The sequence below is a fragment of the Gallus gallus genome, chromosome 12 (assembly GCF_016699485.2).
Source record: "Gallus gallus isolate bGalGal1 chromosome 12, bGalGal1.mat.broiler.GRCg7b, whole genome shotgun sequence".
NCBI classification, from domain to species: domain Eukaryota; kingdom Metazoa; phylum Chordata; class Aves; order Galliformes; family Phasianidae; genus Gallus; species Gallus gallus.
In genome coordinates, this window is record NC_052543.1 from 10,147,961 (window position 1) to 10,171,009 (window position 23,049).

The 23,049-nt window shown below is 50.3% G+C and overlaps 1 protein-coding gene across 4 annotated transcripts in view; it reads left to right on the top strand.

Moving 5' to 3' along the window:
- Window positions 1-22,373, top strand: part of PLXNA1 (plexin A1) — a 98,000-nt gene extending 75,627 nt beyond the window's left edge. For 3 of the 4 annotated variants that reach the window (XM_004944597.5, XM_015293366.4, XM_046900006.1), the window contains exons 22-32: window positions 218-474; window positions 2,881-2,947; window positions 6,586-6,732; window positions 7,315-7,474; window positions 7,971-8,152; window positions 8,608-8,704; window positions 9,070-9,260; window positions 10,133-10,302; window positions 11,936-12,148; window positions 14,762-14,912; window positions 18,332-22,373. In XM_004944597.5, coding sequence (XP_004944654.1) covers window positions 218-474; window positions 2,881-2,947; window positions 6,586-6,732; window positions 7,315-7,474; window positions 7,971-8,152; window positions 8,608-8,704; window positions 9,070-9,260; window positions 10,133-10,302; window positions 11,936-12,148; window positions 14,762-14,912; window positions 18,332-18,427 — 1,731 coding nt within the window. In that variant the 3' untranslated portion in view covers window positions 18,428-22,373. The remainder of the gene's footprint in view (window positions 1-217; window positions 475-2,880; window positions 2,948-6,585; window positions 6,733-7,314; window positions 7,475-7,970; window positions 8,153-8,607; window positions 8,705-9,069; window positions 9,261-10,132; window positions 10,303-11,935; window positions 12,149-14,761; window positions 14,913-18,331) is intronic. The other variant, XM_414370.8, reaches the window with a different exon arrangement.
- The last annotated feature ends 676 nt before the right edge of the window (window positions 22,374-23,049 follow it).

Sequence of the window (23,049 nt, forward strand, 5' to 3'; positions counted from 1 at the left end):
ATGGGAATTGAGCTTCTTGGTAGCTGACATTGAAATTTTGGTATGTGGGAACAAAGAGAATGTATGTGAGGGATGTGCATGTATGTCTGTGCATACATGTTAGAAGCTGATGTATGCGCCGATGCCCCAAGACTGTGCTGTCTTGATGCTCAGCCCCTCTGATTTCTCTTTGCCCTCCTGCTCGTGCCCATCTCCCAGCTTTGCTCTATCCCTTCAGGTCCAGGCAAATGTGGAGAAGTCCCTGACCCTCTTTGGGCAGCTCCTGAACAAGAAGCACTTCCTGCTGACCTTCATCCGCACGCTGGAGGCTCAGCGGAGCTTTTCCATGCGGGACCGTGGCAATGTGGCCTCGCTCATCATGACGGCACTGCAGGGCGAGATGGAGTATGCCACAGGTGTTCTGAAGCAGCTCCTCTCTGACCTCATCGAGAAGAACCTGGAGAGTAAGAACCATCCCAAGCTGCTCCTGCGGAGGTGAGTGGCCATTTAAAGGGCTGGAGTTGTGCAGCGGTGCCCCGGTGTGCCAGCAGCCAACAAGAGCCCTTCTGTCCTCACCACCTCTTTAGGGGCTTTGCCCACCTTGCCAGGCTTGGCAGGGTTTTCTAAGCAGATCTCTGCAAGCCAGGAGTCTCACCCAGGGCCGGGGTAGAGTGCGAGCAGGAGGCAGCATGCCAAGCCCCGCTGTGAGTCTGCCTGGGCCATCAATATTTAATGATAGCTCTGAGCTCTCCTTCATCACGGGCTGATGAATATTGAAAGATACACCAAGTGCCGAACAAAAACAATTAATAAGCTCCACCAGCCCAGCCCGAGGCCCTCAGTGCCATCTCTTCACATGCTGTGTCCGTACCAGCTTGCAGCAGGGATGCAGCAGCATCCCTCCAGTGAGGATGGCTGCAGTGTTGGCATGTCACCAGAAAGGCATGAGGATGCCAGAGCATCTTTCAGACATCATCTGATGTTCTTGGCATGGCCAGACTGGACAGAGCCCATTGGGCTTTGTGTGCCTGGCCATGGGGAGATGCCTGGAGCATGTACAGCTGCAAGCTGGTCCCTGGCTGCGTTCCCTTGGCTGGTCTCTGCCTCATTTGTCACCGACATCCCAAAGGAGCCCATGGTTTCTCAGAGCACCTCAAAAGGAATAATGTGCCAGAGGGTGTGGTGCAGATGTACAGCTGGCAAGGATAGGACTGTGGGGGGGCCAACCCATGTGTCCCCGACCTGAACGCATCCCTAGGCTCTTCCCCTCTTGCTGTCCCTCCACAACAGGCTTTACCAAGGCAGGTGGATCTGTGGGAGACTTAGGACAGGGATGAGGTTCCCTGTTAGTCTCCTGCTTGTCCCCAGGTAAAATTTAACCAGACTTTACTCTTCCTGAAGCCGTGGCATTTGAGGCTGCACTTCCTCCATCCTTTCGATTAGCCGTGCTGTTGGGTGAGAGAATGTACTTACCGCCCAGAGCAACCGGATTACCATTGATCTTACTGGGGAGAGCTGTTATTTATTTATTTTGTTATTGGATAATCCCCCATTGCTGTGGCATCTGGCCCTCTTGTAGATAAAGACAAACATCTGCTGGAGCTCAGGCTGTGGCACTGGGGATGGATGTTCAGGGCTTTTGGTGGAGGAGCTGGGCTGGGGCTGAGGAGGATGTCTGCTGGTGACATCAGCCCATCCTTCCCTTGGCTTTCTCCCTACATCCCTTTTCTTGTCTCTTTTTTCTCCTCTTAATGGATTAATCTTTGCTGATGGGCTCAGGAAAGCTTTCCTCCTGCAACCTGAGGTATTACCATCCCCTAATGCCTTAAGGAGGGCTCTGCTATGCCACTGAGGGCAAAAAGGGATAAACCCCATTAACGCCAGAGAAAGGCTTGGAGAGGACAATACAGCCCCGAGTCAGCATGAATAAACTCCAGGAAAGTGGATTTCCTACCCCAGCCATCTGGCCATTGAGAATGGCTCCTGTCCCATCTGCCCCGCATGGCATTGCCTCTGGGCAGCGGAGTCCCTCATGAACACTCTTGAAATTCAGGTTCCTTCTGTTTTTTGTTTCCTGAACCAACCTGTGTCCATTTCCTTGGTGTAGCAGGAATGCATGGGAGGTTATTAGTATTGCTTGCACTTTCGGGAGCATTTGCGTTTACATGTGGCTGATCTGATGATTAATGGGCGGATAAGCTGAGAAGTATAACTGGAGGGTTTCAGAAGGCTGGCTGGCATTTTTACTTGAAAGGGAATAAAAGTGACTTTAAAAATAATGGACGTGTTAAGGTGAATTTTGAGCTCATGGCAGCTGGACCAGCCTGTGCTGCAGTGACAGGCGTGTTTACTGTGAGCTGTGTGGTGGTGATGGACCAAAGGGATGGGTTGAAAGGGACCTTAAAGACCATCTGGTTCGGTGCTTTCCTTTGGATCACACTCTAAGTGGGGAGCTTGAAGGAGGTTTGGTGATATTTGACTTAGCTTAGGAGTCTCAGACATTGCACTCTTCGCAGAGGGAGCTGCCAGGTTCCAGTAGGACATGGCAGAAGAAGCATACTTCATTTAAGTAGAAGGTAGCAGGGAGAAGTAGAGGGCTGGTCATTGCCTGGGAGAGGCTCCTCATGGGATGAGGTCATCTGTGTCTTTCTTCACTTCTCAAAGTATGCTGGAGACCTATTTGCTTCTCCTTCCTTCAGGGCTGATGCGGTTCAGCCTTACAGGTGGGCAGGCACGTCACTAGGGCTTTTGCTGTCTGCCCCTTTGCTATGTGTCTTGTGTCTTTCCAGATGGGACCTTTTAAAGCCAAAAATAAGTTAGCCACAGTCCAGGTGGCAGTGGATAGGATCAGAGACTTTCAGTGTCCTCTCCTGATGGCTTTGCTTTCTGCTTTCCCTACAGAACGGAGTCAGTTGCAGAGAAGATGCTGACAAATTGGTTCACGTTTCTGCTGTACAAGTTTCTGAAGGTGAGTCTGGGAGGGATTGCTGACCTTCCATGGGTACAGAGGTAGGTTCCTGCCTCACTGGGCTGGGCAGTGTGTCACCGAAGGCCTGGGCTGATATGTTTCCTCAGTCTGCAGTTCCCTCCTGGAGCGCTGATCGCTTCCCAGGCTTTGGTTTCCTTCCCACATTTCTGAGATGTGATTACTGATTCTGGCTTCCCTTTTGGGGAAATAGCTGAGATTGAGAAATGAAATGCAGGCAGGGATTGCTTAATGCATTCTGGTTTTGAGATCTTCATAAAAACAGTGCCTGGAGAAAGGATAAATCTGTAGGAACCCAGATGAGTCTTGAATCCCTTCCCAGTGATCCCCACTCCTCCTTCCTGTCACAGCTCAGGAGGACGAAGCCCCAGGAGCTGGTCCCACTTAGACACGCTTGTGCTCAGAGGATATTTCTGCTGATTTGATCTCATTTTCCTTCATCTGTCTTTTGAAACCAAGGCTTCTCACAGGGGGCTTGTTTCTCCCAGGCATCTCCACTTCTGCTGTCGCTTCCCCTCTAAAAGTTGCCCCCACGTCCCATTGGGGAGATCAACTCCCCATTGTGCCATCTCACGTGTATACAGGCACAGATGCTGCTGACCACCTTGCCCGTGTTGGCAAGCACTCTGTCCTGGTGGTGCTTTGGGCTGAGGCTGGCAGTTCTGCTGTTGGTTTGTCAATCACCGAGGCTGTTTCTTGGGATCCTGCCTGGCTCAGTGAGGCTGGGTGGCATGCAGCCGTTTTTGTGGGATTTCATCCCTCATTAAGATAAAGGGAGTTTGAACCATTTCCAGCCGAGAGATGAGAGTGAGCAGGAGTCTGTGCAGAACTCAAATGATCATCAACGAGAGGTGATTTATAATATCACTTACATGCACTTGGCTTTTTGCCTCTGTCGAGGGACAGCCTGTATCTATAAAAATCTAGCTGTAGCATGTGGCAGAGGTTGCTTTCCAGGGGTGGGAGATGAGAAAAGCTGTGCCATCCACAGGGATATTGCAGGCTTCCCCGACCTCCTCACACTGCTGCTTTGCTCCGTGGTGCCTCCCCTGCCTCTTGTAATGGCAGTGCCATGTTAGGAAGGTGTGGGTAGGACCTTGCAGCCTCTTCCTGAAGAGGGGAGGCAAAGGAGGGGGTCAGATCCCCCCATTTTTGGTGGTCAAGTGGGATTGGTATGGATGAGCTAGAAGTGAACATGGTTATTCTGCAATCCAAAGCAGAGCATGCATCCTTCCAACACCCAAGGTGACATCTGGCGATGGTGCTGGTTTCACGAGCATGATCTCATGCCCTTGTCCTGTCCCTGGCTGGATGGATCCCTGTGAATGTGTCACAGGGATGTGGTCACCTCCTTCAGAAGCTGCTTGGGATCGATTCATTTGCCATCACTGGACACAGAGATGGGGTCAGGACAGTGTCTTTTTCTGAAGCCCTTGGCTAAGCCATGGCATTGGCAGAAGAAATCACCTCTGGTCTCTTTGTGGTTGCAGCAGGAGAAAGAAGTCTGCTCTAGGTGCACTATTAGAGGAAGAACATGCACAGAGGGCTCAGGTAAACCCACCGGTTTACCCAAATCATCTCCTTGGGGAAGTGGTGGAAGCTTCAGTGCTTGGGTCAGTCAGAATGGATTGGAATAGGCTTAAGGGTGCCCCTACTTTGCTGCCTCCACTGAAGGAGACCCACGCGGGGCCTTTTCCGCCTGTCTCCTGGCGGTGAAGATCACAGGTGGCATTAAAAGCAGGGAGAGCCCGTGGAGTAGATGGAGAGGTATCACAGCAGACAGTTTGCCAGCAGGAAAACATATGCCTTGCACCAAACCGCAGTAATTGTGCATGTAAATGAGGCAGGCGGATGTGTGCCCAGCTGCCAGAGCTGCGCTCAGCAAACCTGCCTGGAGCAGGCTGGGTGCTTGGCATGGCTCTGGGCTGGGACAGGAGATGGGTACAGGGACAGGACAGCCTCCTGCTGCACAGGGCTGAGGGTGGAGGCAAGATGGCAGCATTTGGAATCCTTGCTGGGACCCTGCAGTAGCATTTATCAGATTCCTAATGAGACACCCGGGAAAACTGAGAGGAATAATTCGAGACAAACAGTGAAAAATGCACGATATTAGGTGCCTGATGAGCTACATCTAGTTGATATGGCAGTTTGAGCATTAGCTGGCTCGCCTCAGCCTGCACCCAACACACTGGTGTGTGTGTGGATGTACCATTCACAGGAGTTTGCTTGGCCTGCAGAGATTATTCCCCAGCCCCTCCTTCTTCTATCCTCCAGACACAGCTGAGAGGTAGTGATCTCCCATCACCACGTGGGCTGGCCTGTCCCCATCCCATGGGTCCCCTCCTGGCTCAGAAAGCCTGCATGGTGCTGGAAAGGTGACCTGGCCATCAGCAGGATCCCCTCCATCCCTCTGGGGAATCCATATGACCAAGATCTAACCTATGGATCCCCAAAGAGATTTATTTCTCATCAGCCAGGCTGGTGTGTGAGCAGCGGAGGAGGCAATCCCTGGACTCAGCCATTTATTTTCCATCCATGCTGCATTCCTCAGACTGGAAGACTCACAGGGAGTTTTTATAAGCAGTGAAAAGAAGCAATTTCTTGTCTTTCTTCCTTGGCTGGTGGGCTCGTTGTGACTGCTGGGGGCTCATGGCTTTGGGGCAGCCTGGCGAGGCGGCTGTTAGCATGTGGCGTAGCACCCACCTCGGGTCTCTCACTTCTCCGAGCTGACTTAATGAAGCCAAGTTTGCAAATGAAACATAATTTCAAAGACAGGCGTGTTGTCGGAAGGTCTGGGGATGATGTATGCCTGTTCCTGCTCGTTAGCAGCTGTCTCTTTAATTACCGCAGATGCTAACGAGATGCTAACAGCATATGGTGACAGGGAGAGCAGCCGCACTTTGCACCAAAGTACAATTTATTTGTGAGGCGGCCGGGAGGGAGGGGTGAGGGCTGGTGGGGTAAAATCTGTTGAGATTTCTCCCAGTCCTCCCTGCTGCCATCCTGCCCTATTTTCCCACTCAGGAATGATGTCTGTATCTGGAAGGGCACACTGGGGTGCAGTGCAGCGGAGCAGTTTGAGCCTTGAGTGGTAAAGTGGTGTCCACTTCCAGCTGCCCGTCTCCAGCTCATGGCTTCAGGCTGGTTGGTCCTTTGCTGTGCCATGGCTGTGGCCTTGGCAGGTCCTGAATTGTTGCGGTTTTAACATCCAGCTTCTTTGGGTGAAGCATCCAGTTCCTCTCCCTTTCTCCCACCTGGGAAATAGACACTAATGTGGCTAGTAGCTAGTGTGAGCTCTGACTGTGGGGGTTTGACAGTAGGGACATATAGGTGGCGAATGGCTTAGCTGCAGGAAATGGTCTCCCAGTCCATTTCTTCAGGTTGGAGACCTCCAGCAAGTTTTTAAGGAGAATGAATTGCTGCAGGGTACAGATTGCCTCCAGGTGCCCCGCTTCCTTGCAGTCCTGGGGAAGGGTTGGAGGTGGTTTATAAAGCCACGGGTGGGGCTTGATGCCACAAGGGCACAACAGGCTTCTGTCATTGTGGTTCTGAAAGGCAAGGTTGGAACCTGACACCTTTTCACCCCTCTCTCTTCCTCCTCTCCATCCCCTGTTTCACAGGAATGTGCTGGGGAGCCACTCTTCATGCTGTACTGTGCCATCAAGCAGCAGATGGAGAAGGGACCCATTGATGCCATCACAGGAGAGGCTCGCTACTCTCTCAGTGAAGACAAGCTTATCCGGCAGCAGATTGACTACAAAATGCTGGTTAGTGCAAATGGGAGACTCACTTGTACTAGTTCTTGCCACAATTCCTAGGCCAGCTATTTAACAAGGTCTTGGAGACACCCACAGGGCTTTGCAGAGAGTGTTTTTTCTCTTACTACTCTTTCCAGCACCTGTGGGAATCAAAGTTAGAGCCTGGGGATTACCATGAAAGGTGGAGAACTACTACTTCTCCCATATGAGCTGATTGTCCTGTCCAGCTGTGTGTTAAGTGGGTCCTTCCTCTGGCTGAGGCTGTAGCTGGTTCTTCACTACCTCCTTCTCCACCTGTGTGGAGTTAGGAGTGAAATGTACATGGACAGACCTGAAGCTTTGCAGTCTTTTTTGAATTTGGCATGGTTTGCTGGCCCAGGATTCCTGCACAGACAGATATCACATTGCCTATCTGGAAATAGCTGAAGTCTTTGGGTTGGAAAGGGAGAAGTGGGAAGGAAAAGGAAGCAGGAGTATGCCACGAGGCTGTACCTTCAGGCCTGGGATTGAGCAGATGTGACTGTAGACAGCTACAGCCCTGTGCCCTTGGATCTGCCATCCTCACACTCAGTTCTTTCTGCCCCTTTGCAGACCCTCAACTGTGTGAACCCTGAAAATGAGAATGCGCCAGAGATTCCTGTCAAGGTGCTGAACTGTGACACCATCACACAGGTGAAAGAGAAGCTGCTGGATGCTGTCTACAAAGGAGTGCCCTATTCCCAGCGTCCCAAAGCTGGAGACATGGACCTTGGTAAGAGAGAGGGGCCAAGCACTCCCCTCAAAAAAGCCAAAGGCTGAAAGGCCAAAAAAACATTCAAGGCAAGCAAATGTGAATCTCCTTTAGGACAGAGGACCTGTCAGGACAGGAGTATTTTTGCTTGTACAGTCCACTTTGGCTAAGATTGCTGTGCTGGTGGCACTGGCTGTGCATGGGAACTCCTGGGGTGAGAATGTGAGTCCTGCCAGTAGAGAGGAGAGGAGCTCTCCATGCTCTGGCTTTGGTTTGGGTTGCAGGCATGAGGGTGAGGGACAAGAAGGGCAGAAATTGTTGGGAATAGTGTTAATAGTCACGTTGTTAGAGGAGGAGCAGGAGGATGGAGAGGAGAGGAGTGAAATAAATGGTTGCCAGGGCCAAACTGATGCTGCTTTTTGTTGAATACTTAGAAACAGCTTTTGCCCAACACCATGTTGACAGTCATCAGTCTGTAGGTTTGAAGGTGATGGCAGGGCTCTTTCGTTTATCCCAGACCTTGCTCCTCTGCTCTGCTTGGCTTTGTCCTCCAAGCTGCCTGCTAACCATGAGCCCTTCTCCCTCACTGGGACAGAGTGGCGGCAGGGCAGGATGGCCCGGATCATACTGCAGGATGAAGATGTCACCACAAAGATTGACAATGACTGGAAGAGGCTAAACACCCTGGCCCACTACCAGGTAATGCTGTCCATGGTGGAGAGCGCTGAGCAGTCACTAGCTGCTGAGAGCTTGAATATCCCTTCTCCCTCCTTATCTTGGTCAGGGCCTGTATTTGGCTCCCCAGACCTTGCTGCTCATGTAGGGACATGGCCAGGGGTCTCTGGTCACTTCTCTGCACAGTCTCTGTGTTTTGGTCCTTCTGTTCAAGGAAGCACTAAATGGTGCATCTTCAGGACTCTTAGAGACTACTCCATGCTCTGACATTGCTTTGCCATTTTCAACTCTAAGCTTTTGGTGCATTTTTATTGTGCTCTGTGGCCCTGAACTGTTGCAGAGGTAGATGCTGTCCCCTGTCCCTGGGGTGGGTTGCAGTGTAGCTTCATCCCTCTGGGGCTGGCTTCTTCCTGCTGTGGAACTGTTCTTTGTCTGCATATCCCAGTGTCACAGCTTACTCATGCCATCTCTGCCTGCAGGTGACGGATGGCTCCTCAGTAGCCCTGGTGCCCAAGCAGAACTCTGCGTACAACATCTCCAACTCCTCAACCTTCACCAAGTCCCTCAGCAGATATGGTGAGTGTGCCAGGGGGATGCAGTCCTTGCTCTCTGCTTTGTTGGCACAGAAAGCAGCACCAAGCTGGATTTGCAGACTAAGGCACTGGGCCTTGCTGGATCAAGAAAGGAGAAGGGGAGAAAGACATGTCAGTTGGCTGACCCTTGAACTAAAGGGTCTCCTCCCTTTTATTCCCCTGAAATCTAATTAAAGTTGTCACAGGGTCACTAAGCATTTACATAAGCCTGGCTGATGGCTCCATCAGATGTGGTGGCAAATGTGCTTTGTAACACACGCTGAGGTCAGAGCAGGGGATGGGGGTGGAGAGCTGGTAGAGAGGTGGAGGTCAGTAAGATGTGAGTTTCCCTCTGTTTGGTGCTTGCAGAGAGCATGCTCCGGACAGCCAGCAGCCCCGACAGCCTGCGCTCACGCACCCCCATGATCACCCCGGACCTGGAGAGTGGCACCAAGCTTTGGCACCTGGTAAAAAACCACGACCACATGGACCAGCGGGAGGGTGACCGGGGCAGCAAGATGGTCTCTGAGATCTACCTGACCCGCCTGCTAGCCACCAAGGTATGGCAAAGGGATACACAGCTGCCACATGGCTTTTGTGATCTGGGTGGGGAGAGCGATACAGATTTGGGGTGTCCAGAGGTGCTACTGTTTTTTATTAGACTGCCGCTTCAGCACTGGAACTATTTTCCTGATCATTGGATCTGAGCTGGAGGTGATGTTTTTTGTGTGTCACAACCCTCAGTGAGTGTCCCTTGAGTGAACTTTTCTATTTGCTTTTTACACCTTCTGGCACTTTTACTGTTCCCTGTGTATCACTGAGCAACTGCTGGACTGCAGAGCAGAGGTGCACTGGACCCCGTTCGTTTGGTTTTTGGGGTTAAAGCTGCAAAATCAGTGATGTAGGATGGGTAATTACCCAGGGTGTGTGGCATACAGCACACGTCACAGCAGGGATCCCCTTCCCTTGGCCTGCAGAAGACAAGGTGAGTACTGTTTGTCTGGGATCTCTCTAGGGAGGGCCAGGGGCTGTACTGAAGATAATGGCTCAAAATAGCAGAGACTGGGATCAGCCGTCTCTCTTGTGATGTGGCTCCCTGCATTGTGGTAATTAAGGTTTGTTTCTTTTGTGATATTTGTGATCAAGTCTTGGGTACCTTAATGGAACCCAAATAAAGACCACAATACAACATATATCCCCCCCCCCCCAGTTTTTGCTCTATAAGGTGCTTTTAGCATGCCAAACAATGCAGTGAAGGAGAAATCTGCTTGCTGTCATGTTGATTTAAACCACCAAAAACCAGTCTGGTTACACAGATAGTACTGTGCTGTTGTTCCAGGTTGTAGGAACAGGAGTGAAATTAGTTTAAAGGCTCATTTTTGTGCTGCTGCTGGGCACTGCTGAATGGCCCTTCTCTCCTTCTCCTCCTCAGGGCACCCTGCAGAAATTTGTGGATGATCTGTTTGAGACTATCTTCAGCACAGCACATCGTGGGAGCGCACTGCCCCTCGCCATCAAATACATGTTTGATTTCCTGGATGAGCAAGCTGATAAGCACCAGATCAATGATTATGATGTCAGGCACACCTGGAAGAGTAACTGGTAATGGAGAGGGGTAGTGGGGCAGGGGCTGGGGATGTTACAGCTAATGATACCTCCTACCCTTCCCACAGAGAGCAGAAATATGCCTCAGGTTGTTCCTGGAAATGTTCCAGCACAAGAGAGGCCCGTATCTCTGTGTTTTGAGTGTGGGTAAATCTCTCACATGCCTTCCTGCAGTAGAAAAAATCCCAGGAATGCAGTGCTCACACTGCCCTTGAATCCCTGCTGCCACAGTACTACGTTCCCCCTTATGGCTGGAGCTGGCTGAGGACAAACACGATCCTGTTCCCATCTCACCTTGAGTGAGCGCAGGACAGCCTTCTCTGTCCTCTGGGCTCCTCCAGAGGTGCCAGCCTGCATTCTCGTCTCAGCTGTCCTGGAGGTGTTTGCCACACTCCCTCCTGTCACTCAGCTGAGCGTGCCCTAACAGAGTTAGTGTAAAGCCATGTACGCATCCTCCGTAACCTCGCCTGCAGAGCCAACCCATCAGCTCTGCTAATCACTCTCTGAAAAGTGGGGAGGAGCTGCTTATGAGACCTCAGTGAGCGCTGTGCTGGGGCCAGGGCTCGAGCACACGTCTGCTCCTTCTCTGCAGCCCCCCCTCGACATTCTGCGTTTCTGCTGCCTCACTGATTTCATCTCTCTGATCTTGCCGTTGCTGGAGACGGGTACGTATGTTCCCGTGCCTGGCATTTGTTAAATGGCAGCCAAATTGCTTTTGTATAGTTCAGTAACTGTTGGCAATTAGCAGGGCAGGAAAAGAAACATTTTTAAATGGAGATGTGAGAGTGCGGAAGTGCTTGGAACTGATTTATAACTCTGCTTTCTATATTAAAAGAAGGAGCGAAACGCAAGGGAGGAAAAAAAGCCCCGCTCTGCAGGGGCTGGGCATGCAGGCTTCTGCATACTAATGCCTGTGCTTATCTCTGGGTGCTAATTCGATGTGTGGAGCTAATTTCTTGAGGCCATTCCCTTCACAAATGAAATATGTACATGCACCCAGTACCCTCATTAGGAAAGTCCTGGGGAATGAAGTGTGTTTTGTCTAAGATAAAAGCATTCGCTGGGTGTTGGTGCTGAGGAGTGACAGATCGGAGAGGCATTCTAATGGAGGGAGACCCTGAAAGGCTCCTGGGAGAGGAGAGGGGCAAGAGAGTGGGAAATGGAGCGATGGAGAGTGGCATGTGTGTAAGTATGCAGCAAACATCCAGTCCCAGTGCCTCCACTGCTGAGAAATGCGTCTCCGGCATCTGAGCCTGCCTAAATCATTCTCTCGTCTTCAATGTGCTAATGAGCCTCTGGAGGAATCCAGTGACCCCCTCCTGCAGCATGAGAGATGTGTGAAATGCCACCAAGTGTCTCAGGATTATTGATACAGGAGGAGGGAACCATGCCTGGTGACCCATGGGCTCAGCGAAGGCTATTCCATGTGAGTTGACCCATGAAGAAGCAGCAGCTCTTTGCTGCCCTGCTTTGTCCTTGGAGACGTTGACAATGCAGAGGGGTTTCTCCATGGAGAGCCGTGGCCATGTTGGAGTGGGCAGAGAACATGGTATTGCACTGAGGCAAAGGCAAATGGTTGTTTGCTCGGGGTTTGTTTCATGTGCTGACTCCTGTTTCTTTCTTCCTCCAGTCTACCTCTACGTTTTTGGGTGAATGTGATTAAGAACCCCCAGTTTGTGTTTGACATTCACAAGAACAGTATTACTGATGCCTGCCTATCCGTGGTGGCTCAGACATTCATGGACTCCTGCTCAACTTCTGAGCACAAATTAGGAAAAGACTCTCCCTCCAACAAACTACTGTACGCCAAGGACATCCCCAACTACAAGAGCTGGGTAGAAAGGTGAGTAGACTTGGCAGCATCTCCTTGCTTCCCTTGGAGGACTTACGGTGCACTTAAATGGGTGTGGAGGTTTCACACTGAGGGTTTGGTTGTTGAGGACACTGAAGAGGCACTGTGCTAACGCTGGTGGAAGGTAATCCTCGTCTGGGAGACTCTGCTTTCTTGTGATTGTCTCCAGGAGTGAGTTTGCAATGACTGTTTGACAGAGCTGTTTTTGTCTTGCTTAAAGGATGCTAAAAGCAACCTCCACTTTCAGCTTGTCTGATGTTTTCTGTTGTAAAAACTTGGTCAGTGCTAAGAAATTGCTAACATCTCCCTTGATTGCTTTTGAAGAGCAGTGAGAAGTAAGGCATGGACTAGAGAAGTGCCTTTTTGTAACATGACAATACATGCAGGTTTTGCTGAAATGGTTGAAAATTGCTGTTTCCCATCTCTCATCCCTCTGCACATCTCTCCTGGGATCATGATGAGAGCTCGTGCTCCAAGGCAGTGCTTGGGTGAGGAGCAGGTCCCTTGCTCCTTCCGACACCCTTCAGTCATGTTGGCTGATGAGAGACATCCTTCTGTCCCTCTGAATTAATGCTGTGTTAAGTATTCAGGGTTTGAATGTTACTGATTGCAAATTGGTGCTCTTGGGCATAAAGCTTTGTTCAGCTTTATCTTTTTGGGAGAGAAACCTGGGAGATGTCCTACAAAACCCTCCAAATAGAGCTACTGTTAGAATATTGCTGGGTTGCACGATGGGCTTTTAAAGAGCTTAAAAAATACCACATTTCAGGTTTCTGAAGCAACCTTCCCCTTGTGCTGATAAGCTGTGCTAAAGATCATACTCTATGTTTTGCTGAGGACCCTTTCCATTTTTGGTGTCTGAATTGGGTACTGAATGAGCCAGATGTAAGACATCCAGGCAATAATAAGCATTGCATTTTCTAGTTTGTAAGCATGAGACTTTGTAGCTTATGTTGTCCTTGGTTGTTTGCTAGTACTCAGTTACGTATTTATGTCACACCATTGGAATGCCTGGTGCTTTGCAGGCAGGTGCAAAGACAAGGTTCTTCCCTCGAGGAAGAGACAGCTTGGATCAGAAGAAAAGATGTCCCTGAAATATGCTGGCTAAGATGAGAGATGAGCTGTGTTGTAATAGGAGAGAGTTCTTTGCAGAGGGCTAGAGGGGACTTTGGAGAGGGGTCCCTTAGGAACATCACAAACTTGGCTGCCTTTAAGCGTAAGGTGAATTTCTCTGACCTTGCCATCTCTGTGACAAAAATACTCGGCATTGTATTGTACTCAGCCTGCAGAGAAAAGGTATAAAACCATTCCCAGAGAGAAACATTGGTCTAGACGTGCTTCATCCCCAGGGAGAAGGTGGGAGCTGTAACCAATGACAGATGTTCCTGCCCCCGCTTACTGCGGAGCAGGGGGGTGCTGGGGTGTGCTGCTTGGGAGCACAGGGTGCAGTCCCAGAGGCAGTGAGTGGGGTGTGTCTGCTGTCAGGTTTTGCTGCAAAATCTGGCATTTCTGGCTTTTGGCACAGTTATCACTGTCAAGCTTTGCAGAGGCAGAATTGGAGTAGTGCAGGGGTGGCTGAATGGCACACATTCCCCCTAGCAGCTCTGTCTGCCACCTGGATTCAGGCATCCTAAAAAAAAAAAAAAAAGGGTTTCCTGCCAGTCTGAGGCAGAAATTGTGTGTTTAAAGGGGTGACGGGGTGGGAAGCTCCGGGAAGAGACTGCTGCCAAGGTCATGGCTGGAGATGGGGTTTCTTTCTGGATGGAGGCCCATGGACCTATCCAGTGTGGTTTTTTAAAAGACCTCAGTCTGTTGCTTGAATTTGCACCTGTGCATGCTAAGTCTGGATCATAAAATGCCTCCTGGTTTTGTTGAAGCAAAATATTCTGGTTTTGCACCATGATTCTGGGTGGTCCAAGCTGTGTCTGGCTTTCCTGTTATTTGCTGAGCATGTCAGTGGCGCAAATGTAGGGTGGGACACTGAATGTTAAGGTGTCCGAGGAGAAGAAAGGTAGTGTCTTACTGGTAGCAACCATAAGAGAATGCAGCTGTGCAGAGAAGAGCAGATGTGTAACTGCAAGAGCTTGATCATGGAATGGCTTAGGTTGGAAGGGACCTTAAAGATCATCTAGTTCCAATGATGTGAAGTTATCTTGGGTGCCATCTTCGGCTGTAGCAACATTCTGAACTTAGAACGGTAACAAACTCTTGTGTGTTGCATCATGGGTTCTGCCAGGTTGGTTTCAGTGCAAAATGGGACAGGAAGGAGAAAAAGTGCATTATTTATGAGCTTGGAAAGTCCCTGATCCTGGCTCCCTGGCATGATGGGCTGGGCTGGGCTCGGCTCAGCCAGTGCTCTATGGCTCGATGCTGCTCCTCTGGCAGCATGTTGCTAATGATGCTCACCTTCTGCAAAGTGCTGGGGGACCTCTGGATGAGCAGCAGCATTACAGTGAGTGACAGTGGTGTCACCACTCTGAGGGAAGATGCTCCTTGTACTGCTTCTCCAGAGGTTCTCGGTAAGCATCACGGGGTGGGCTCATCCCCTTTGCTCCCTCAGTATTTCTGACTGGCTCTTCTATTTCTCCTGCCTCTCCCTTGCAGATATTATGCAGATATTGCTAAAATGCCAGCAATTAGTGACCAGGACATGAGCGCCTACCTGGCAGAGCAGTCACGGTTACACCTCAGCCAGTTCAACAGCATGAGTGCGCTGCACGAGATCTACTCCTACATCACCAAGTACAAGGATGAGGTAAGATGTGGTGATGGGACCTCAAACCTGGGCTGCAAGCTGTGTCTCATAGCCCTCAGTTTTGCATTATCCCTATTTTATGAGATGTGGGTGGGTGGTGCACAGGGCTGAGATCAGTGGAGCAGAGGTGAGGCCATGTGTGGAACCAGGAGCTGATGGACAGTCCTATCCCTTCTCTGTGGCCCTTCCTGTACTGACAAGAGGGTTTAATTCCCATGTTTTCTGCTGGGAACGATGTGGAAAACACCTATTTTTCTTTTGCTGTACATGCACTTGTCATGTGAGCATAGCAGAGCTGCAGAGTTGGTAGCACTATTGCAGTGTGCCTACTCTATGTGCCATGCCCAGCCCAGGTACTGGTGCCACACTTATACAGGTGTCATCCAGCTCTGCTGCACAGGGGTGTGAGAGGATGCGATGGCCTCTTCAGCACTTTCTTTGGGAGTATCAGTAAGAATGGTCAAAAACCTCTCTGTTGTAATTTATACAAATTAACTTCGCAAAGCACTGCTCAAATCTGCACCCCGCATCTTTTTATTAAAGCAATAAAGTATGTAACTACAGTAAAACACAGATCTATACATATAACAAGATAATATCGCTTTATTCTCCCAGTAAAGCAGATTGATGACTGCTTGTACAGTGGCTTATTATTTAGATGACAGAGCGCTGGCACTTTTTGCACAGGGAGGGTGGGCCCCATCACTGCAGTAACAGGGCTGGCCTCTGGTTCTAAGGACAGCAATGGGACTGTGGTGGCCAAAATCCTCGTGTAGCTGAGTGCTTTGTAGGGAGGGAGGAGGAGGAGGCTGAGGAAGGTTCCCATTCCCCTTGCTTGCCTGACAGCCTACAGGAATCAGAGGAAACCGTGGTGCTTGGGAAGGGGCCGTGTGATGGTCACTGTAACAGTGCAGGTGGGATCCCTGTGCCATTCCCCAGCTGCAGTGGGATGACATGTCTGGGGGTGTCTGTGCTTCTGTGTGATAGGTTGGCCGTGGAGGGTCGTGGGATGTTTTGCAGCTTGTACAGCAGCTCTGTGGTTACCATGAGGGTGGCAGAGGAACAGTTCAGAGGATCCTGATCAGTCAGCATCCCTCAGTGACCATCAGCTGCTCACTTCCTCCAGGGTGGAAGTCCCCAGCCCTTAAACAAAACTTGGGTGAGAGCAAGGAAGGGGCCGTGTGGCACTGATGAGCTGCTCTTGGTGGGCACAGGTTCTCATCTTGTCAGCTAGCTGCAGCCTGACATCTGTTGAGTGTCTTGCTCTCCAAGCATTGTAAGTGTGTTCACAGCTCTCAGGAACTTCTTTTATTATTTGTAATGGAATTAATAAATCGCAGCTGTTCCCTTTGTTTGTTTTCATTCATTAAGCACAATTATGTGCAGCCCGAGTGCACCCTCTTTGATGCAAAATGGGAGAGAATAATTTTTCCTGTTGTTCAGTGCAATAATAAGCTGTCATTGGCTGTGAATGAAGATCATAATTAATTTTCATGTGGATACTTGCATCTTGGTAATCAGTGGTCCTGGCTCCTTACAGCAGGTGATAAACCTGTGTCTCAGCACTGATTTCCTTTTCATAGAATCATAGAATCGTTTGAGTTGGAAGTTACCTGAAAAGATCACCTAGTCTAACTCTCTTTTATTGTAATAGTTTATGTAGGAATGGGATAAAAGAGGACTGGGTAAGTGCAGGGGCAGGTTGTGAATTTTCTAACACCTCAGCATCACACAGTACACAGCTGGCTCAGTGGGAGAGACAGAAGTAGTGGGGATAGACTCTTTGCAGCCCAACCTCCCCTTATTCCAGCTCAGCCACTGCTGAGACACATGGGGCTTTGGTTTCAGTGGGTGTGTGGCTGTAGGTATTTCATTCTGCCTGCAGCATATAGCAGCACCCAGCTGCTCTGCACCTTGCAGTGGTACCTCTACTTCCCCCAGGCACTGGTCATCCCTTCCAGCCCCAGTCCTATCCCAGCACACCTCTCAGGGAGCACAGCCTGCCTGTGCCAAATGCTGCTGCATCTCCTCATGACTCTGCCAGCCTGCAGGCGCTGCAGCAGTGCTTAATCAAAGGAAGCTGATTCCCCATTAAGAAGTTACCTGTAGGGCTCCTGATGGACTTTGCCTGCCTCCTAGTAAGTCTATTAATTATACAACAGTTTGTTTCCAATTATGCAGCCAATGAAATGGTTAATCAAGTCCCCTTTGACGGATGCCTTGATATTTAATTGCAAAAAAATTTGCTCTCTCAACTAGCTCACCCGGGGAGATGAGATTTCTGTCAAGTTTTTTTTCTTTTACTAAGTCAGCTTTTCTGCTCTACTGGCACAGTGTTAGTGAGATGAGACCTGTGCCTGTGGAGAGGGCAGGTGCCCCTCAGCATTATGCTTCATTACTCTCTTCTGTCTGCTCTGAGCCTTTTCCACCAGCACTCTCCAGACCTGCAGGCATGGAAGTGTTCTTATGGGACAAGGGGGCTGTCACACATCACCCTGTGATCTCTCATTCCCACAGAAGGTTGGTTAGAGGAATGGGGTTTTGATGGAGGAAAGATGTCGTCTTGATAGGATGAGAAGTGATGGCCTTAAGTTGACCCAGGGGAGGTTCAGGTTGGATGCTAGGGAAAATTTCTTCTCAGAAAGAGTGGTGATGCACTGGCACAGATGCAAAGGGAGTGGTGGATTCACTGTCCCTGGAGGTGTTCAAGAACCATAGAGACGTAGCACTGAGGGATGTGGTCAGTGGGTTTGGTGGGTGTGGGTTGACAGCTTGCTAGAATGGTGACAATAGGTTGATGGTTGGACTCTTAAAGTGTTGGTGATGGGTTGGCGGCTGGACTTATCTTAGTGGTCTTTTCCAACTGTAACGATTCTATGATTCTTGTGGTCCTAGTATGGCAAGCATGCCTCTTGTAAGGACCCAGTGTCCATCCCATATCCTAGGATGGCTGTCAACCTTAGGGAGAGCTGAGCAGGATTTTTTTCCTAGTGGCAACCACAGCCTTGTGGGTTTGGCACATCTTTTTTGGCTTGTGGAACCACTTCATGGCTTGATCATGGTCTCTGAAGAGCAGCCAGTGCTTTTCTGGGAATCTTGGTTGATTCTCTGGGGGTCATGGATGTAGTTTGAAGCAGTTACTGCCTTCGGGATTTGCCCTGCATTTCACGCTAGATGTCCATTTTCTTCATTTCTACTCACTGGGTTGGCTTCTTGCTCGCTGCAGCTGCGCATCCCTGGTGTTACCGCAGCCCGTGGGGTGCTCTACCTGCTGGGTGACAGCTGGGGGCAGCGTCCTGCACCTCTCACCTCCTCCATTAGACACTGGGAACCAACCTGTGATGCCTCTCATGGGACCCCATGTCGGGATGGGCTGCGAGGGCCGATCCTCAGCCTCTCTTCTCCCCTCTCTCCTGCAGATTTTAGCCGCGTTAGAGAAGGACGAGCAGGCCAGGAGGCAGCGGCTGAGAAGTAAGCTGGAGCAGGCAATTGACACGATGGCCTTAAGCAGCTGAAGAGGCGGCAGGACGGTGCCAGCTTCCCGAGCAGCGACGCGGCGGGAGGAGGCAGGCAGGACACTTCGGGGCTGGGGCTGGACGCGCCCGCGGGCGCCTCCGCACACTTCCCACAAACGAACAAGGAAAACCTCGCGTGCGAGCGGAAAACAAAATCCCGATGACAGCAGCAACATGGATAAACCCCTCTACGCACACCCCGATGCAACCAGGACACGGCAGAGACCTTGCAAAGGGGCGATGCGGGGCGGTGGAGGAGGGAGAGCCGCGTGCCCCATGGACCCACTGGGACCCCCCCCGGGCCAGGCAGAGCCCCTGAGCCCACGGGGAAGGAGGGTCGGGACCGTGGGGCTTTTTAGGACGGCATTTGGATGTTGTTGTTACTTTGGTGGAGGGAGGGGGGTGGGCTCCTGTTTGTACTGTACTTGACTTGCTCTCCCCTCCTTGCCCCCGGCTGTCTGCCCCCTCTCCTCCTCCCTCTGTTTCTTTTTCTGTCTCTTTCCCCCCTTCTCTCTCTCTGGCCTTCTGCCACTAGTGTTAACTGCTATATTTGCACAATTTACACGAGACAAAATTTTTAATTTAAAGAAAGAAAAAATAAAAAGTATAACGAAGAATGGGAGGGGAAAAAAAGAAAAGAAAAAAAGAGGATTCTAAATTTTGCAACTAACTAATGAAAAACGGTTTTAAAAAATAAGCTAAAGGACTGATGCTGGGGAGATTTGGTGGTGGGGGCAGCAGGGGTGGGCAGGAAAGGGAGAAATCCCTGAGCTTTGATATCTCTTAAAATACGTCCTGTGCCATGTTTTATTTGAATGTTGTTTAGTGCAAAAAAAAAAAAAAAAAGAAAAAAGAAAAAAAAAAAAGAAAAAAGATAAAAACAACAAAAAAAAAGTGGGAGTTTTGTTAGCTGAGTAGATGCTCTTATTTAAATGCTGCTTGAGTGGTTCTGGAGGCTGTGAGCTGGCTGAGGGAGGTCAGAGAGGAGGGTCGGTATTCCTTTCCCTTGGGGGATGCGTTTAGGGCTCATCCTTGCAGAGTGGAGGACGGCAGAGGCAGGGGACCCGGAGAACCAGCCTGGTACTTTGGCTTTTACCCATTGCCTTCCTGCTGGCCACCCACAGCACCAGTCAGATGGCTTCAGGTTCAGCTCCTTGGAGGGAGAAGGCAGGGACAGGACTGACATTATGACTGCATGGTTAAAAACTTTTCCTTTTGATGTTTTATTTTTTTTAAGGGGGGGTGGGGAGGGGCAGGATTCCTGCCGGTTTTTTTTGTGCTGACACGGGGATCCCAGGGTTGGGTCATTACCTTTTCCCCCTTGCTTCGTGCTATGCTTGTGGCTGGAGCTGGGCACCAGCCCGTGGAGGGACCGAACTGGGACTGTCCTCTGCTCCCCTGCCCCGGGCAGCCCAGGCTTGTGCAGGGATTCCCACTCCACATCTACCTTCCTCTCTCTCTCTTTTCCTTCTTTCTCCCCTTTTCTCTCCTTGCTGTCACCCCATCTCCCCTCCACTCCACCCACCCTTCCCATGGGTTGTACCCGATGGCATTTCACAGGGAGACCCCCTCCCAAACCTCAGATCTGCACGGTTTTCTACTTTCCTGAACAAACAAAAAAAAGGTGCCGAATGCTGCCCGGAGTTGGAGCAGGTGACCAAAACTTTCCAAAAACCGAGCAAATACATTTCCTTTTCTGTCCCAAGAACTCCTGCTGCTCCCTGGGCTGAGCGGAAGGGATCGTGCTCTGCCAGAGGTGGTGACAGCAGAAGTCCAAGTGGGCAGGAGCCCTCTGGTTTCTGCCTGTTCCCATAAACTGCAAGTTAGGGGTGGGGGGGAGAGGGAGAAATAATGAAGTTTTTAATTAAAAGAAATAAAAGTGTGTATATATATATATGTGGTTACAATCTAATTCTCGTGCCCCAGTGGGGTGCTGTATAGTTAACTGAAGGAGAATCGAACCGATATAAATATGAAATAAATTTACACAGCCAGTTTAAAAAAAAAACAACAAAGGATACCAAATGGTCTGGAAGAAATTTCCAAGCATTTCTCACCATGCAGAACAATCGTTTCAAGCCTGCACATCTCTCATTATGTTGTGATTTTGTTTGGTTTGGTTTTGTTTTAATAAGGAGGGGAAGGAGAAGATGCTGATTGAAAAAAAAAAAAAAAAGAAAATGAGAACAAAAAACCCAACCACCACAACAGAAGTATTCTAAAAAATAAGTAATAATCGTTTCCCAAACCTGGGAACCCCAGGCTGATATCTGAGAGCTGTGGGCTGTTGCATGACTGTGCTAGATTTTAGTCTGAGTTGATCTTTTTAAGAAACAGGAAAAAAAAAAAAAAGCATAAAAAAACTGCAAGTGTTGAATCCTAGAGGTTTGTTTAGACCTTTTATCTATTTTATTTTATTTTTAATTTGAAATTAATTTGTCACTTTCTTGTCCAGAAGAAAGAAAGAAAGAAAAAGAAAAGACTTCAGTGGTTGACATTTCCAGTATGGTACTCGGAGAGCCTTAAAGGACAGCTGTGTGCCAGGAGCCTCACTGGGACAGAACCCTCGTGGGGGTCCCCAAATGGCACAGCTCATGGGGCCAGCATGGTGGGAGCTCCAGCAGTGCCACAGTTGGGTTTGGTGCAGGTGTGGTGTGAGGTCAGCCTGAGGTTCTGGCACCCCTGTGCAGCCCCTGCGATCCTGAGGTCCCACTGCAGCGGTAAGAGTGTCTGAGGAATCTTTGGTGGCTGTTGGTGGAGCTGAGCACGGGGTATTTTGGTGATGGTTTGGAGATGGTGGGACTCTCTCTGTTGCTGGTTGGAGAGGATGGAGGTTTTTGTCTGAGCCTTCTCAAATTTTCTGGAAGCACTGGTGAGAGCAGAGGCTCACCGGGCTGCTGTAGTGCTGCAGCACATCCTTGGCTATGCTGGGTAGCCATGTTGGATGGCTCTCATGGCCCTGGGGTAGTCCACAGGGAGGTCTCTGGAGGGCTGTGCTAGGCAGGGTAGTAGTGTCACAACGTTGCTGGGCTCTCAGGGCTCCTCTTGGCTTCCTCTGCCTCCACTGCCAGGCTCTTCTCACCCCGTCCTGTGTCCCCCATCCCATGCAATGAGGAGAGTCCGCAGTGCGGTTCTGGGGATGGGCTGATGTCTTCCTCCTGAGGGGGCTTTGGGGCTTTTGGAGCTTTTGGGCTCCACCCAAGGACCCCTTCTGGGGTCCCCTCGCTGCTGGTCCCGGGTGCCTCCATGGCAGATGGTTGCAGCTGGGGGACGTGTTGCAGTGCAGCCTGCAGCCCCTGCTGCTCCTTGGTGCTACCTTTGCCTTTCGCCTGATGCCCAGTGTCCTTAATCCTGCAGGCAGCCTGTTACCCCTGCCTGGGGGAGAGGCTAGGAGGCATCACAGGATGTCCCATATCAGTGACACTACACGTGCCCCCATCTTGCGTTTTGGGGATGGAGCATGGAGGAGGCCAAACCCCACCAGCTGCCGGCAGGCCCCTGCCTGCCCCTGCTGCTCACATTGCCTTTTCAGTGGGAGGTTCCCAAAAACACAGCCTGGCCTGGAAGTGTCCCCAGGCCCCTCGTCCCCATCCTGTGCATCAGGGTGGGGAGCAGGGGGTGACCCCCAGGCTCACCCTGCCCCAAAGCGCACAATGAGCTGTCCTTTAAGAAAGCAGGGGTGGGAACTAATGCAAAGCTGGTGAAAGGCAGAGAGTTTTAATAGTTTTAAAAAATTAAACGGGGAGGAAAAAAGAAAAATGAGAATCCGGAGTCCTTGATTAACTTTCTGTGATGATTGTTTCAGACTTGAAGCAACAGGCCGGCGTGGCTGGCCGCACACCCTTTGATCGTGTAAATATCCTGCTATTTCCTATTTTAATGTTCTTCAGATTTAGTACTTGTAAATAAACACACGCATCAAGGAGAGATTAAACATTTTTGCTAACGCCGGTGTCTGGCCTGTGTTTGTGGGCAGTGCGGGCGGGAGGAGCGCGGCCCAAAATGGCGCCAAAATGTGCGGCCTGGTGAGCTGTGAGGTGGAGACTTCTCTGGTGAACTAATTGGTTTTAACCCTTTTGTTTCACTCGTCGAAGGATGGGAGTGTGCCCTGGAGACCCTTGCTACTGCCAAATGGTGGTGTAGGGTGGGCAGGATCCTAATGCAAAGTCCCCATGGTGATTGTGGTGACACTGGGTGGCCATGGCGGGCATGGGGATGTTGGCAGGTAGGAGCAGGTTGTTGTGTGGGGTCTGGGCCATGGCTCTGCCCAGCATGAGAACCCAAATCCCACAAACTAAACTGCATTTTTCCCATTGACTTGGTGTCTTCCCCTTCTGGGACCAACCTCTGAAGTGGTTTGGGTCATTACAGATCACAGATGCATCTTTTGTCTGCATTAACTATGTATATACATGGGATGTTGTTTTTTTTCTTTGTGGTTTTCCTACTCTTCAGTACTGAGACCATCAGCAGCAAGAGCTGGACTTTCACAATGGTTGGTATGATTTTTATCCCCTCATCTTCAAATCATAGAATCACTAAGGCTGAGAAGAACACTAAGATCATCCAGTCCAACCAACAATCCATGCCTGTGACTGCTCTAGACCACGTCCCTCACTGCA